This window comes from Erigeron canadensis, chromosome 7 (assembly GCF_010389155.1).
Source record: "Erigeron canadensis isolate Cc75 chromosome 7, C_canadensis_v1, whole genome shotgun sequence".
NCBI lineage: Eukaryota > Viridiplantae > Streptophyta > Magnoliopsida > Asterales > Asteraceae > Erigeron > Erigeron canadensis.
This window is the reverse complement of record NC_057767.1, coordinates 28,087,258-28,101,991: the sequence shown is the minus strand read 5'-3', so window position 1 is coordinate 28,101,991 and position 14,734 is coordinate 28,087,258. Positions and strand designations below refer to the sequence as shown.

At 32.1% G+C, this 14,734-nt stretch overlaps 3 protein-coding genes across 3 annotated transcripts; all 3 read left to right on the top strand.

Annotated features, from left to right (window-relative positions):
• Positions 1 to 2,467: 2,467 nt before the first annotated feature.
• On the top strand, positions 2,468 to 3,779 carry LOC122609222 (acyltransferase Pun1-like). The gene is made up of 2 exons (XM_043782279.1): positions 2,468 to 3,122; positions 3,271 to 3,779. Exons 1-2 carry the CDS (start codon positions 2,468 to 2,470, stop codon positions 3,777 to 3,779), a joined length of 1,164 nt encoding a protein of 387 aa, XP_043638214.1.
• A 6,223-nt stretch (positions 3,780 to 10,002) lies between these two features.
• Positions 10,003 to 10,599, top strand: LOC122609221 (stemmadenine O-acetyltransferase-like). Its single transcript, XM_043782278.1, has one exon. It carries the CDS (start codon positions 10,003 to 10,005, stop codon positions 10,597 to 10,599), a length of 597 nt encoding a protein of 198 aa, XP_043638213.1.
• A 130-nt stretch (positions 10,600 to 10,729) lies between these two features.
• LOC122609220 (acyltransferase Pun1-like) lies at positions 10,730 to 11,310 on the top strand. Its single transcript, XM_043782277.1, has 2 exons — positions 10,730 to 10,972; positions 11,122 to 11,310. Exons 1-2 carry the CDS (start codon positions 10,730 to 10,732, stop codon positions 11,308 to 11,310), a joined length of 432 nt encoding a protein of 143 aa, XP_043638212.1.
• The last annotated feature ends 3,424 nt before the right edge of the window (positions 11,311 to 14,734 follow it).

The window sequence follows — 14,734 nt, the reverse complement described above, 5'->3', positions numbered from 1 at the left end:
TTTGGCTACATCTTCCCTCATACATCATCGAGGTATTAAGATTCAAAACCCGCGAAAGGCGACATTGATTAGTTTTTTTCTTTCTTTTTTAAAATTCAAAAAATGGAAAGTGGAAGGTGATAAGCAATTTTTTTTTTTAATTTCACATTAAAAATGAAAACATTGTATTCTGTTTATTTTTTAAAATTTTTTGAAAAAACTACTCATATAATTTGATCACCTTTTCTGTTATTCATCAATATTTGGAAAAACAAAATTGAAAAACAAAAGTGTTTTCTGTTTGTTTTCTAAAAATATTTTTTAGTTTTCATTTTGATTTTTAAAGAATGAAAAGGGTTTTCACTTTAGAAAAACAAATAAATTTTTTGAAAAACACATACTAATAAAGAAAACATAAAACATGTTATAGATGGGAAAGAGAAAGGACGATGGAAAATGAAAATGAAAATGAAAAATTAAAAACAATGAAAAGATGTTTCAAGTTTTCTATTAAAAATGGAAAACATTATTTTTGTTTTCTTGGAAAATTTTCTTATTAAATTGTAATAATCTTATCTAAAAGTCAAACTATCCCGTGCTTAGTTTGACCCAAGACTTTTAGGTCGTGTTTGGTTCGCAGATTCTGATGAAATTTGAATTGAATTTCATTTCTTAGTGTGTTTGGTTGCTCAATAATGAAGGAATATATTTCCGTTAGAATGTAAACATTCCCTAATTTGAAGGAATCTTCATTTCATGGGGATGGGGGAAAGAATCTCAATCCGTCCGTCACTTAAATTTTAAAAAAATGAAAAACATTCCGTCAAATTCCATTTCATCAGATTTCAATTTCTTCAACAGATCTCATTCTTTCAAAAAACATTCTGTGAACCAAACGGATAGAAGAAAATCATAAATAATAGAAATGAAGTGGGGAATAGAAATGTTAAGGGAAAAAACGAGTATATTTTTGAAAAAAGGATTTCATTGTTTGGTACAAACAGAAAATTAATATAAAAAAATATATATATATAAAACAAAACAAGTTAATATGAAAAAGCAATTAAACAAAATATAACTACTCTATCATAACAAAACATAGATAATTAAAGTTAATTAAAATAAAAACCCATAAGAAAAATAAAAAACTAAAATAATTTGCTACCATTCCCATCATCCTCACTATTTTGAAAGAAAGGATAAGAATGGAAGTGATTCTCAATTCTAACTTTTGATTCCATTTGTTGATGCAACCAAAATAGAAAAAAAACAAAAAAAATTCATTCATTTTCCACTCTTTCCAATCTATTCTACCAAGCATCCTCTTAATAACTCTTATATTAAGATGAAGCAAAGCATGTGAGGTTGTGCCTAAACTCTTATGTCGCGTTTGGTTCACAGAATTTGATGGAATCTGATGGAATTGGAATTGAATTCCATTCCTTAGTGTGTTTGGTTGGTTAAAGATGGAGGAATCACATTCCGTTGGAATGTTAACATTCCCTCATTTGATGGAATCTCAATTCGTTGGAGATGGGGGAAGGAATCTCATTCCGTCCCTCACTTGAATCTTCAAAAAATCAAAAACATTCCGTCAAATTCCATTCCTTCAGATTCCAATTCCTTTGAAAGATTCCATTCCTTCCAAAAATATTCCGCGAACCAAACGCGCCTTTAGAGCCGGCTATATCAGCCCAATAGGAAACATTTGGACCGTATTGGGCTTATAAACACAATGGCCGGAATTGGGCATCATATATTTGTCACGTGGGTTATATTGGATAAGAAAATTTGTTATCATACTGAGCAACATGAACGACGGGTTGCCCTAGCTAGCTGAAAGACTTCATCGCTTATTTTGTCCTTTGACTCTGAGCAACAGAAATCTGAAATTTGACTTGACTTTCTTTAGTTTCATTATGTGGATAAAAACTATATCAGTGGCTTATTTCGTCCTTTCAAACCAGTATCTTTTTCTTTGTTGTACATATAGACTCATGGTGACATATAGACTCGACAACATTGTTGTACACTGTTTAGCATGGAATTGAGATGGCTTTAATGTATTTTTGTCATAAAAAAGAACCAAATTGACGGGACCCGTTATGACTGAACCAGTAACACCCGGACCATATTGACCTGATTTTAAAAAGACCCATTTTGACCAGAATCCATATTGACCCGTTGCCCACCCGCCCTACCTGTCCATTTTACCAACTATACATGTGCCAAATAATCTAACATCATATTTGCATTTACTAAATTAAATGATACATGTGCTAGATCATATATATCTAAAGCACTTAATTATTAACAAGTCATTAACCAGACTCCATGCTTGATGCTTGATCAATGACATGCAAAATCCATGTGACCGGACATGTGAAGTAAAGGAAATGTACACTATCATGTGTATATATATACATAGAACATATATTTCCATCTTCATATCAACTTACATTCATTGTATAGAAAAATGAATACTATCATGGCAAAGATCCAAAGGTTTGTGAAAATTAGGCGATTTCACACCATCACACACCAAGAAACCATAAAACCAGCATGCCAAACACCTCCTCAACAAAAACTTCATAATCTTTCAATGCTTGATCACATAATTCCGAACGTCCATATACCATTGGTTTTCTTCTACAAAAACTACAAAAGTTGTGATATCAACATCTTAAAAAAAGCACTATCAAAGAATTTAACACAATACTATCCATTTGCTGGCAGATACCTTAATGCGCCTTTTTCACCTCACATCCATTGCAACGATGAAGGAGTCGAGTTCTTGGAAGCTTCTATTGACATCCCACTCTATGACTTCGTTCTCAAGAGAGACGTAGACGAAACAATACTAAACAAACTCATTCCAAATGGGCTAGGTTGTGCTGTTAATAAAACTAGTTCTAATATGCTAGAAGTCCAACTGAACCATTTCCCTTGCAGTGGGGCTGCATTAGCTGTGTCCATCTCACACAAGGTCGGTGATGGACTCACGATGGCCAACTTCCTAAGCCATTGGGCAACTGTTACTCGTGGTGGATTGCCAATAAATCCTAGTTTCATTTCATCCAACATAAAAGATACTGCTAATCTTCTTGATTTCTATGGGAATAATGGGAAGTTATTGTCCAAAGGTAGCTTTGTAGAAAGACGATTTATGTTTCCTAATTCAAAATTGAGTGAGCTCAAAAAAAAAGATAAATACCATGGGTTTAACTCCATTGAACCCTACTCGGGTTGAAGCATTGTCATCTCTACTATTTAAATGTGTGGTGGAAGCAGCCATAAAAAAATCTGCAGGTTCGGTTCAATTGTCAAATTTGGGTTTAGTAGTGAACATGAGAGAAAAAATCAGCACTAGTTGTCCTAAAGCAATGGCAGGCAACATATTTACAACAGCGATTGCAAAGATGATTGATTCGGGTGAAATCCAGTTAAACAAGGTGATAACTAGTTTGAGGAAAGATAGATTGGATATTCAAGGAATAAGAGATGTGGAAGAAGTAGGCAAAATGTTCTTAAAAACATTATCAACCTTAGCAGACGATCAAAATCATCGAACTTATATGTGTTCTAGCGTGTGTAGATTTCCATTTTACCAGGTGGATTTTGGGTGGGGAAAGCCTGAACGAGTAATTATAGTAACTACTGGTATCCTGGGTTCTAGTCATTTTGTTGTTATGGATACTGCGTCTAGAGATGGTATTGAAGCAATCGTGCATTTAGAAGAAGGAGAAATGGCTATTCTTCAAAATCACAAAGAACTTCTTCTATATGTTGAAGACAACTAAAAGTTTATGCTTTATTATCATCAAAGATTGTTTGTATTCTCTTGAACTACATTCCGCTTTCATTGTCCTGTATGTCTTGATCTATACATGCGTTCCGTTTTCAAGGGGTTCAGAATTGTTGTATATTTCACTATCATCTAATACATCAAACATTTTCCGAAATTTTGGTCTTAACAGTTTTTCACAAGTTCCATATACTAGACACTGAGCCCAAAAACTCCCAGCACAATTCACTCGAGTGAAAACACCGAGTAGATGATTCAAGTAGCAACAATGTTTTTCAGATTTTCATTCAAACATTTTCTCAAACACCTTGTGTGCATACCAACAAACTTCAGACATACACAATAATCAAACAAGCAATTCTTCATCAAAATATCCTCACGTTTTCCAGTGCAAATATCATCAAACAATCAAATAATATGAATATTAGAATTTAGAAGCAGATAATCGATCAAAGTAATCAGAACTCACAGCCTATATTTGAAATAGATGTTACTGAATCGAGCAAATACGATACGAAAATGAAAGAATTATAATCCCGTAGGATCAATATTATTAGAAATTAAGCATAAATTGAGTGTGAGAAGGTATAGAGTGTAAAAGAGCAGTTATTTTTATTATTATTATTATTTTTTTTGAAAGATGGAGGGAGCACAGAAAAAGTTGAGCTTAAATGGTCATATTCACTTTCCCTGTTGTTTTCCATTTAAACTTAGGAAAAATATCCGTACGACAGATTTTACCTAAGCTTAGGTATTACCACTTTAAAAATTTTTATAAATTAAACCTTTAAATTTGATAAACATCCATAGCCCCCCCTGAATTTTACGTAACCTCTCCCTGAATTTTACATAACCCCCTCTACTTTACCTAAGATAAGTACTACATGCTTTACCTAACCTTTCCCCTTGAATGAATTTTCATATACAAATACTTTAATATATATATTTTTTTAAATAAATTTTTAGGCCCACATAAATTATAAGATTAAAAATCAAGATATAAGTTATTCTTTATTTAAGCTTAGATGAGGGACAACCTCATATTCATTTTCCCTTGCAAAAGGAAAAATGAATATAGAGTTGTTCTCCATTGAAACTTAAATGGGAACACTTCACATACAAATATCTTAAATATTTTTGTATTTTAAATAAACATTTAGGTACCCATGAACTTTATAATTAAAAAAAAATCAAAATGTGAGATATTCTCCATCTAACCTTAGATGAGAGACAACCTCATATTTACTTCTCTCTTTGCAAAGGAAAAAGTCAATATGAGGTTGTGCCCCATCTAAAAACCCATTACATACAAATATTTTAATAGTTTTTTGTATTTTAAATAAATTTTTAGGCCCCATAAGTTTTATGATTAAAAACCAAGATGTAAAGGTGTTCTCCACCTCCTAACATACTAATACTTTTTGGTATTCTAAACTTTGGCCCCAATGAATTTTATGATTAAAAAATCATGATGTGAGATGTTCCCCATCTAAACTTAGATGATGGACAACCTTATATTATTTCTCCTTTGCAAAAGGAAAAGTAAATATGAGGTTATGGGGAATCCCTTTTGGGAACCTCTCACATATAAATATTTTAATATTTTTTTGTATTTTAAATAAATCTTTTGACCCCATGAGTTTTACGATTAAAAAATCAAGATGTGATATGTTTTCCATATAAGCTTAGATGAGGACTCATATTCACTTCCCCCTTTTGCAAAGAGAAATGTGAATATGAGGTTGTTCTCCATCTAAGTTTAGATAGGGAACCCTTTACATTCATTTATTTTTTTAACCAACTCGACTTAGGTGGGTTGGCCAAAGGTATCTTTTAAATCTACTATGTGGGCTCCGGAGGTGATTTTTTCTCAAGGTCTCGGGTTCGAGTCTTGGGTTTCTCATCTCAAGGTATTTTCATGAGTATGGGGTTGGAGGTCCAGTAAATCGCTGGTTAAAATTGTCTCTAACACGTCTGAATCGAAACTAACTTTACAAAAAATACATACATTTATTTTTATATTTTTTTGTATTTTAAACAAATCTTTTGGTCCCTGTAAATTTTATGATTGAAAAACCAATATGTAAGTTTATATAGGAGACAACCTTATATTCATTTACTCCTTTTGTAAAATGAACTTTTACTTTTACCAAGTGCGCTCTCTCTCTCTCTTATTCAAGGTTGCAAAACTCGGGAATTGGGATCAGATCGGCGAGGGGGGGGGGGGGGAGACAGGATTTTTTAAAAATCGGATCGGAATCGAATCGGTGAATAGTGTGTTTTTTATGTATAAAATAATAGTTTTTGAAATTATATACAACTAAAAAATTAAAATATATATAAAACTTCAAACCTTAAACATAACATGATTTTTCAACTTAAAATAATTGTTTAGAAACAACAAGATAGTTAATAAGAGCTTAAAAAAAGGTTTGACTTTGGTTGACCGATCTGATCCAGCCGAGTCTTGACCGATTCAGCTGAGTCTTGACCAAGTTGACCCGAATCTTACACCTTGGCAGATTTTCAGACCGAGTCTCACAAACTTGTATCGCCAGAGGGACGATACACAAGCCGATTCTCAATACTCGGTTGTATCGGCCGAGTTTTACAACCATGCTCTTATTACAAGAATGGAAGTTTGACAATTTAACCCCTTATAGATACAAGATATTACACTTCAAATACTATAGTTAATGTTTCCACTAGTCTTCTTTGACAAATGCAAGAAATTCATGAATTTTTTAAAAAAAAATAGTGATTTCTTCATTTCAAGAGATAGCATTGAAGCAATAGTGCATTTCGAAGAAGGAGAAATAACTATTCTTCAAAATTACAAAGAACTCTTGCTTATCTTGAAGATAATTGAAAGTTAGAAGCTTTATATATTAGGGATAATTGCAGAAAATAGAAATAAATTTTATTCAATTTCACGAAATTAACAATATCCTTTGAACGTTTTCCTTTTTAGAAAGCATCTTTTACTTATTAGCAGAAAAAGTAAAATCTGACCTAGTGACCTGCTGACGTGTCAGTTTGATTTTTAATTCACAAAATTAAAATGAACTATGGATGAATTCACAGAATTAGCAATGTTATAAATTAATTAATTAATAAATAATAATAATAATAATAATAATAATAATAATAATAATAATAATTTTAATAAGGGGGAATTGCATATATCCCTATATATGCTATCAAAATTATAAAGATTCCAACTAAAAACTTAAATAACAAATATATCTAATCTTATTAATTAGACAATTATACCCTTCTCTTTTTAGACGACAACTTATCTTATGCGCTCTCTGACTTCAGTATAGAATAAGTCATTATTTTCAATGTCACATACTGCTCTAAATCACTAATCTGCCGTCATTTATTGTATACTTCTCTTTTAGTCTTTTTATATAGGCACAAAGATTCATTATTTGGTGTACGCATGATTTTTATGTTATTATGAAGATATTCTTTTTTATTTATGAGATGATCAATTTCATATATATGTATCAAATCTATTAGATAAAATATTAATATGTGATGTATTTTATTTAGCTTATCATTGAACCTTGATAATACTTGATATATGTTAGTTATTAAGAAATGGAAGTTGATTGTACACCGAACCGTATTGGCCTAATATGGTTCGAAGGTTATAAAAAGGGGGATTCGGGTTTATGTTTCATTGGTGATTCCCCGAAGATAGGACAATGCCTCTTTACACCAAGAAAGTGTTTTAGGGTTGTTATTGATCAGTTGACCTTGTGATGATATAATTCCGATTAAACAAAGGTTTTCTCTACTTATATATCAGAGAGTTTTCTAGGAGGAGAAGATTAGGGTTTAACCTTTTTTCCTTAAACATAGCTTCCATAGTTATCCGATTTCTTTCTTAAGATAATGATCTTAATTAAGGTCGGATAATTACTCTTTTTTATAGAATATCTTCTTATCTAATTATGTTCTTTCAAGTTTATGGCCTTCGCTACTATTCTTTGTAAAAAAACATCCTCCGTATGATCATTTGGAGCGGTATATCATCAGTAAAACAGATTAGCAATCTTTTTTTTTATTATTATTATTTTTTTTATCATTTTGGTTGGTTGAGACATAGCTTGGAATATCGATTATGTAACTTGGTAATCTGCAATTGACTGGAGTGGTGACTGAGTTTGGATAGATTCTATGTATGGATGTAAATTTTTGCTAGCTAATATGAGATGCTTGAATTCAAGTTTGTTAATAAAAAAGGGTTTAATGATCATGATATAAAATTTATATGATGAAATCGTAAACATGTGTGTTTAAAAGAAAATGGTGAGTATATTTGTTATTTAAGTTTTTAGTTGGGGATATTTGTAATTTTGCTTGCATATTTGGAGATATACATAATAATAATAATAATAATAATAATAATAATAATAATAATAATAATAATACATGGATGGCTGCACAACGTAAACGCGGTGCCTGGCAGCGCGGTGGTTGAGGCTGCACAACGTAAACGCGCCAAATATAAGTCTAAGTGCGCGGATATTGGCTATGGATATCTTCCCTTCTTATTCTCTTCTTTGGGGGAACTTGAAAAGGATGTCGTGACTATCCTGAAGCGGATCCGAAAGTTCTTTGTGACTCAAGACGTTGGAGCACGTTCGACTGCTTATATATTTAGTAGGATTGGTTTTGCTATAGTTAAAGGAGTGGGGGCCTAGATAGTATCGCGGCTCCCCACTAATTTCTTGTAAATTTTTAAAATTTCAATAAATAATAATAATAATAATAATAATAATAACAACAACAACAACAACAACAAATATACTCATTATAATAATGATATTTAAATTAAGTTTTAAGTAAATTTTAATGTAATTCTGTATGGATACCTGAAAACACTTCAATATCAATGACAATTAATGACTCGCAAGCTTCACCAATCTGATAATTGAGTAAGACAATCCAAATTTCAGTTAAACAAATAAAGTAAAGATAATTGCAAAAAAACTAAATGACTGAAATATATAATGCTATATAGAGTATCAAGTATTAATTTATCTATTAGATTTATTTTGAAAATAGAAAGTAATTATTTACCGTATTATTATTATTATTATTATTATTATTATTACTATTACTATTTATAAAAGTGCTTTTATTATTATTATTATTATTATTACTACTACTATTTATAAAAGTGCTTTTATTATTATTATTATTATTATTAAAATAATAACATTGCTAATTTTGTGAATTCATCCAAAGTTTATTTATAATTCTGTGAATTAAAAATGAAACTAAGACGTCAGCAGGTTACCAGGTTAAATATTACTTTTTTTTGCTAATAAACAAAAGATGTTTTCTAAAAAGTAAAACTTTCAAAAGATATTGCTAATTTTATGAAATCGAGTAAAGTTCATTTCTATTTTCTGCAGTTATCCCTATATATTATCAATAAAAATTGTTGGTAACTGTTTCAATTTCCACTTTCATTTTCTTTTCTTTGTCTTAGATCTATACATGCTTTCCCGTTTTCATGGCGTTTGAAAATGTTACTTTCACACCATCATTTAATACAGGGATTACAAATCAGTGATATTATGTATATATAATTTTTCATAAAAGTCTAATTATTATAAAAGTGAAAATAGCATAAAAGGTGGTTAAACATGGCTAATAAAATAAACCCATGCGACATACATGGGAATTGGGAAATAAAATAAGCGGTTAATGTCAACGACATTATGTATGCCAACTTTTATTTTTTAAGGGATGGATCATTTACTCTTAACATGGGATCTAGTTTACATGGGATCTAGTTTACGTTGTCTTAATTGAATCTGTGCTAGAGAGTCCTCTCATTCACAATACCTAGTAGGAGGAGAAACTCCCAACTAATCTGCCTGAAGGCACGATATTTAATTGGGATAAAACCCTGCCCCATCTGCGGGTTTCAAACCTGCTTCACCGTAGGATTTTATTAAATGTCTTTCTCATGTTTCAAACTCGAGACTTTCAACATGTAAAGCTGGTGCTCAAACAATTGAGCTATATTAAGAAGTACATGTATGCCAACTGATAATGAGATATTATATAAATCGAAAGTATAAGGTAGTTTACAAAGGACTCTTTAGAAGTTGTGTATATATATAGTCAGCTTATACATATATTTACATCTAGATATCAATTTACAATCATTGTATTAGAAAATGAACAATATCATGGCAAAGATCCAAAGGTTTGTGAAAATAAGGCGATTTCACACCATCACACACCAAGAAACCATTAAACCATCAGCCCCAACACCTCCTCACCTCAATCTTCATAATCTATCAACGATTGATTACATGATCCCAACCGTTCATATGCCGTTGGTTTTCTTCTACAAAAACTACAACAAGGTTGACATCAACAAATTAAAAAACTCGTTGTCAAAGAGTTTAACACAATACTATCCATTTGCAGGTCGGCACCTTTCCCCTTCTACCCCTCACATCGATTGCAATGATGAAGGAGTCGAGTTCTTGGAAGCTTCTATCGACATCCCATTCCATGACTTCATTCTTAAGAGAGACGTAGACGAAACAATATTAAACAAACTCATTCCTAAAGGGCTAGGTTCTGCGGTTAATGTAACTAGTCCTAATATGCTAGAGGTCCAACTAAACCATTTCCCGTGTGGTGGGGCTGCAGTCACTGTGTCCATCTCACACAAGGTAGCTGACACATTCACGATGGGCAACTTCGTCAACCATTGGGCAACCGTTACTCGTGGTGGATCACCAATGATGCCAAGTTTCGTTTCAAACAACGACTGAATATACTGATAATCTTTTGGATTTCTCTGGAATTGATGGAACATTAATATTGTCCAAAGGTAACTTTGTGGAAAGACGGTTTGTCTTCCCTGACTCAAAATTGAGTGAGCTCAAAAACAAGATAAATGCCATGGGTGTAACTCCACTGAACCCCACTCGGTTTGAAGCATTATCGTCTCTACTATTTAAATGTGCCGTAGATGCAGCCACAACAAAATCAGGCTCTCTTCAATTATCAAATTTGGCTCTACTCGTGAACATGAGGGATAAAATCAGTACTATTTGTCCTAAAACAGCTGCAGGCAACATACTTGCATTAGCAAGTGCAAGGATGGCTAATTCAGGCGAAATCCAGTTCAACGAAGTTATTCTAGTTTGAGGAAAGATAGATTGGAGATTCAAGGAGTAAGAGATGTGGAAGATTTAGGCAAAATGTATATTGAAAAACTATCAACCTTAGCACAAGATCAAAGTCATCGAACTCATTCTTTTTCAAGCGTGTGTAAAATTCCATTTTACCAGGTGGACTTTGGGTGGGAAAAGCCAGAACGAGTACTTGTAGTAACTACTGGTATCGAGGGTTCAAGTCATTTTATTTTTATGGATACTGCCTCTGGAGATGGTATTGAAGCAATCGTGCATTTAGAAGAAGGAGAAATGGCTATTCTTCAAAATCACAAAGAACTTCTTCAATATGTTGAAGACAACTAAAAGTTTATGCTTTATTATCATCAAAGATTGTTTGTATTGTCTAGAACTGCTTTCCGCTTTCATTTTCTTGTCTTTATCTTGATCTATACACGCTTTCCGATGTTACTATCATCAAACATTTCCCAAATTTTTGGTCTTCGACAATCTTTCAAAAGTTCCAAACTAAACACTAAGCGCGCACAAGCACTGAACACAAAAACTCCAAGCATAATTCACTCAAGTAAAAAAGTCACTGAGCCTAAAACTTCTAAGTTAAAAAACAAATCACATTACACATCAAATTACACTGAGCATAAAAGGACATAGCCCAAAAGATTCAGGTAACACTGAGCCTAATGTTAAAAGATACTGAGCGCGGAATATAACCAAGTAAGCAACACCAAGCACCCCTATGTACACTAATGCAAGTCACCGAGCACAAAATTAAGCATTCAACACTAGTCTAGATTTTAAATCCGACTAAAACTAACAAGAGACCGAGTAGATGATTCAACTATTCAAGTAGCAACAATGTTTTTTCAGATTTCATTCAGACATTTTCTCAAACATCTTGTGTGCATTTTAACAAATTTCAGCCATACACAATAGCAAACAAGCAATTCCCCCTGAATTTATCAAATAACGGATATAGATTAAATCCTAGACTATTATCAAAATATGATTTAACCTTTTATCAAAATCTTAAACGCTTATCAAAAATATCCAAGTATATATATTTTTTCTTTTAAAGAACCTAACCTCGTCATTCATTTCTCATAGTCAAAGGTTTTTTTTTTTTCTTTTAAAATTTGAACTCTTGAACACACTTTTACATGTTTTATTATTTGAAATATTTAGTTCAATTCAACCTAAATTTGATATGGAGAATCTTTTATACTATCTATAATCTACATATCTATATCTGTATCTATATTTATATCTATATCTATATTATCTTATAAAGCATTATCTTAAAAAGATAATTTGAATATCTAAATTACCCTCTTCTTTATTCACTAATTTAAACACCTCTACCTAATATACTTATAATATGGTTAATATCCTTAAATCTCAACTACTTATTTTTTTTTTCTCTCCTCAAATCTCAACCACTCATTTTTTTTCTCTCCTCTATAAATTATTTCATTCCTCTAATTCATTCAAAATCTTTTATCTCAAAAACCGTATATCGATAAATTATAAAAATTGTGTGAGTGTTCTTAAAATTACATGCTCTTTCATTAGAGATGTCATTCGATATGCTTTCAACGAACTTTTAAATTCGAGGGCAGAGCCCGTATGACTAAGGCATTTTGCTATCATACTCTATGACTTATCACCTTCTATGACATATCACCCCACTATCTCACTGCCGCAATGCTCGGGTATTTTCTCTCGTACATTATAAAGGAGTAGCACCTTTTTTCAAATTCTCAAAAGATGATTTGAAATACCTAATATACCTCTCTTTTTTATTCTTTAATTTAAATATTTCTACCTAATATACTTATAATATCATTAAATCTCAATCACTCATTTTCTTCCCTTTCTTTAAATTTCAACCACTCATTTTTTTCTCTTTCCTACATAAATCATTTTATTTCTCTAATTTGTTCAAAAGCTTTTATCTCAAAAATCGTATATCAATAAATTATAACAATTGTATGGGTGTTCTTAAAATTTCATGTTTTTTCATTAGAGATGTCATTTGATATACTTTCGACGAATTTTTAAATTCGAGGGCGGAGCCCGTACGACTAAAGCATTTGGCTATCACACTCTATGACTTATCACCTCCTATGACCTATCACCCCCACCATCTTACCGCTGCAATGCGCAGATACTTTCTCTCGTCTAATAAAACAAACTACCTAATTTTACTCATCAAACTTTTTGCTTTTGAAAAAACCAAAAATATTATTCACATTTATTCACTAATTTAAACATCTCTATCTAATAAACCTATAATACTCTTAATGAAATAATACAGTATAGATCCTCAACACTTAAAATAACTACAATATCACCTTTAACTTCAACTACTTTTACATTCACCACCATCGTCATCCCCATCACCGTCCCCACTACCGCCCCACCACCGTCACCACCGTCACCACCACCTCCGCCATTACTACCCAGCCGCCGCCGCATTACGCGAGCATAAGTCTAATTTATATTTAAAACGAAGACATTTTTTATAATATAAATTTTATATCATTAAAATCTTTATCTGATTATCAAGAATACAATAAACAAAAATAGAATAATAGAATAATTATTACTATTACTAAAAGAGGAATATCTGACATGATCCGCGAGATAACATCTAAACATTTGCCATGATAATTAACTATTGAAAAGACTATTTCTGTATCTATATCTACATTAGCTTAACAATAGTATAATTTATCCTTGAGATTAATAAATGTGTTGTGAGGATCTCATGAGTTTGTTTGAGTGTGCAGATTATTTATCTTAACAGGATGTGTGTCAACCAGGAAGATAAAGGATCTCTTAAGCTTATGAAAATTGAGTCTACTAAAAGAGGAATATCTAATATGATCCGCGAGATAACATCTAAACATGTGCCATGATTATTAGCTATTAAAAAGACTATTTCTATATCTATATCTATATTAACTTAACAAGATATTTCATTCCTCATCATAATCCTGAATTTTAGCCAGAAATGCATGATTCTAATCATCGACACTAGTCGAACCCCAATTATAAGTACCATCATTTTGAACAACCAAAGCTCCCGAGTTGTTCGTTCTTCTGAGTTTCGGTTACCAGGATTAGCATATTGACGTCCTGAATTCCGACTTGCAATAGAACCACTCTGATTGAAGTGCTGACGACCAGTAGCTGAATTGTTGTCCCGTCTTGGTCGCTGACATTCTCGTGCAAAATGTCCAAAACCATCACAGTTAAAACACTTCACCTTGGTTTTATCAAATCCCATCTTTCCGTCTATGACCTTCCTTCCATTCTATCAGTGAATCTTTGAACTCTCAAGGTTAGCATAGCTAATTGCCAGTTTAGATCCATTTCTTCTAGATCATCTGGATCAACCTGTTTGTAATCCTGCGTAACTAGATCAGGATCAGTCAGTTTTCCTCTAATTAACTTTTCATGAGCAGATACAAACGAAGCCAACATGCCAAAATGTCCCTCAACAGATCTTATGCTCATCGTCATTCCTTATAAACCCGAGCTTGGAGAACTACTTTTCTGATTCCCATTATGAACAACCATAGTTGCATCCGGAGAAGTTACATACATCAAGTTGTTGTCAGAATCAATCGTCATCTTCAAATTTTCATTTTCTCCACTGTAGAAGGCGGTAATCCCTCTATTTGAAGATTTTCCCAAAGAATCTCGACTTACTATGATAAAGTTCCGGACGTTGAACAAAATCACTACTACGAGCTTTTTTTGACTT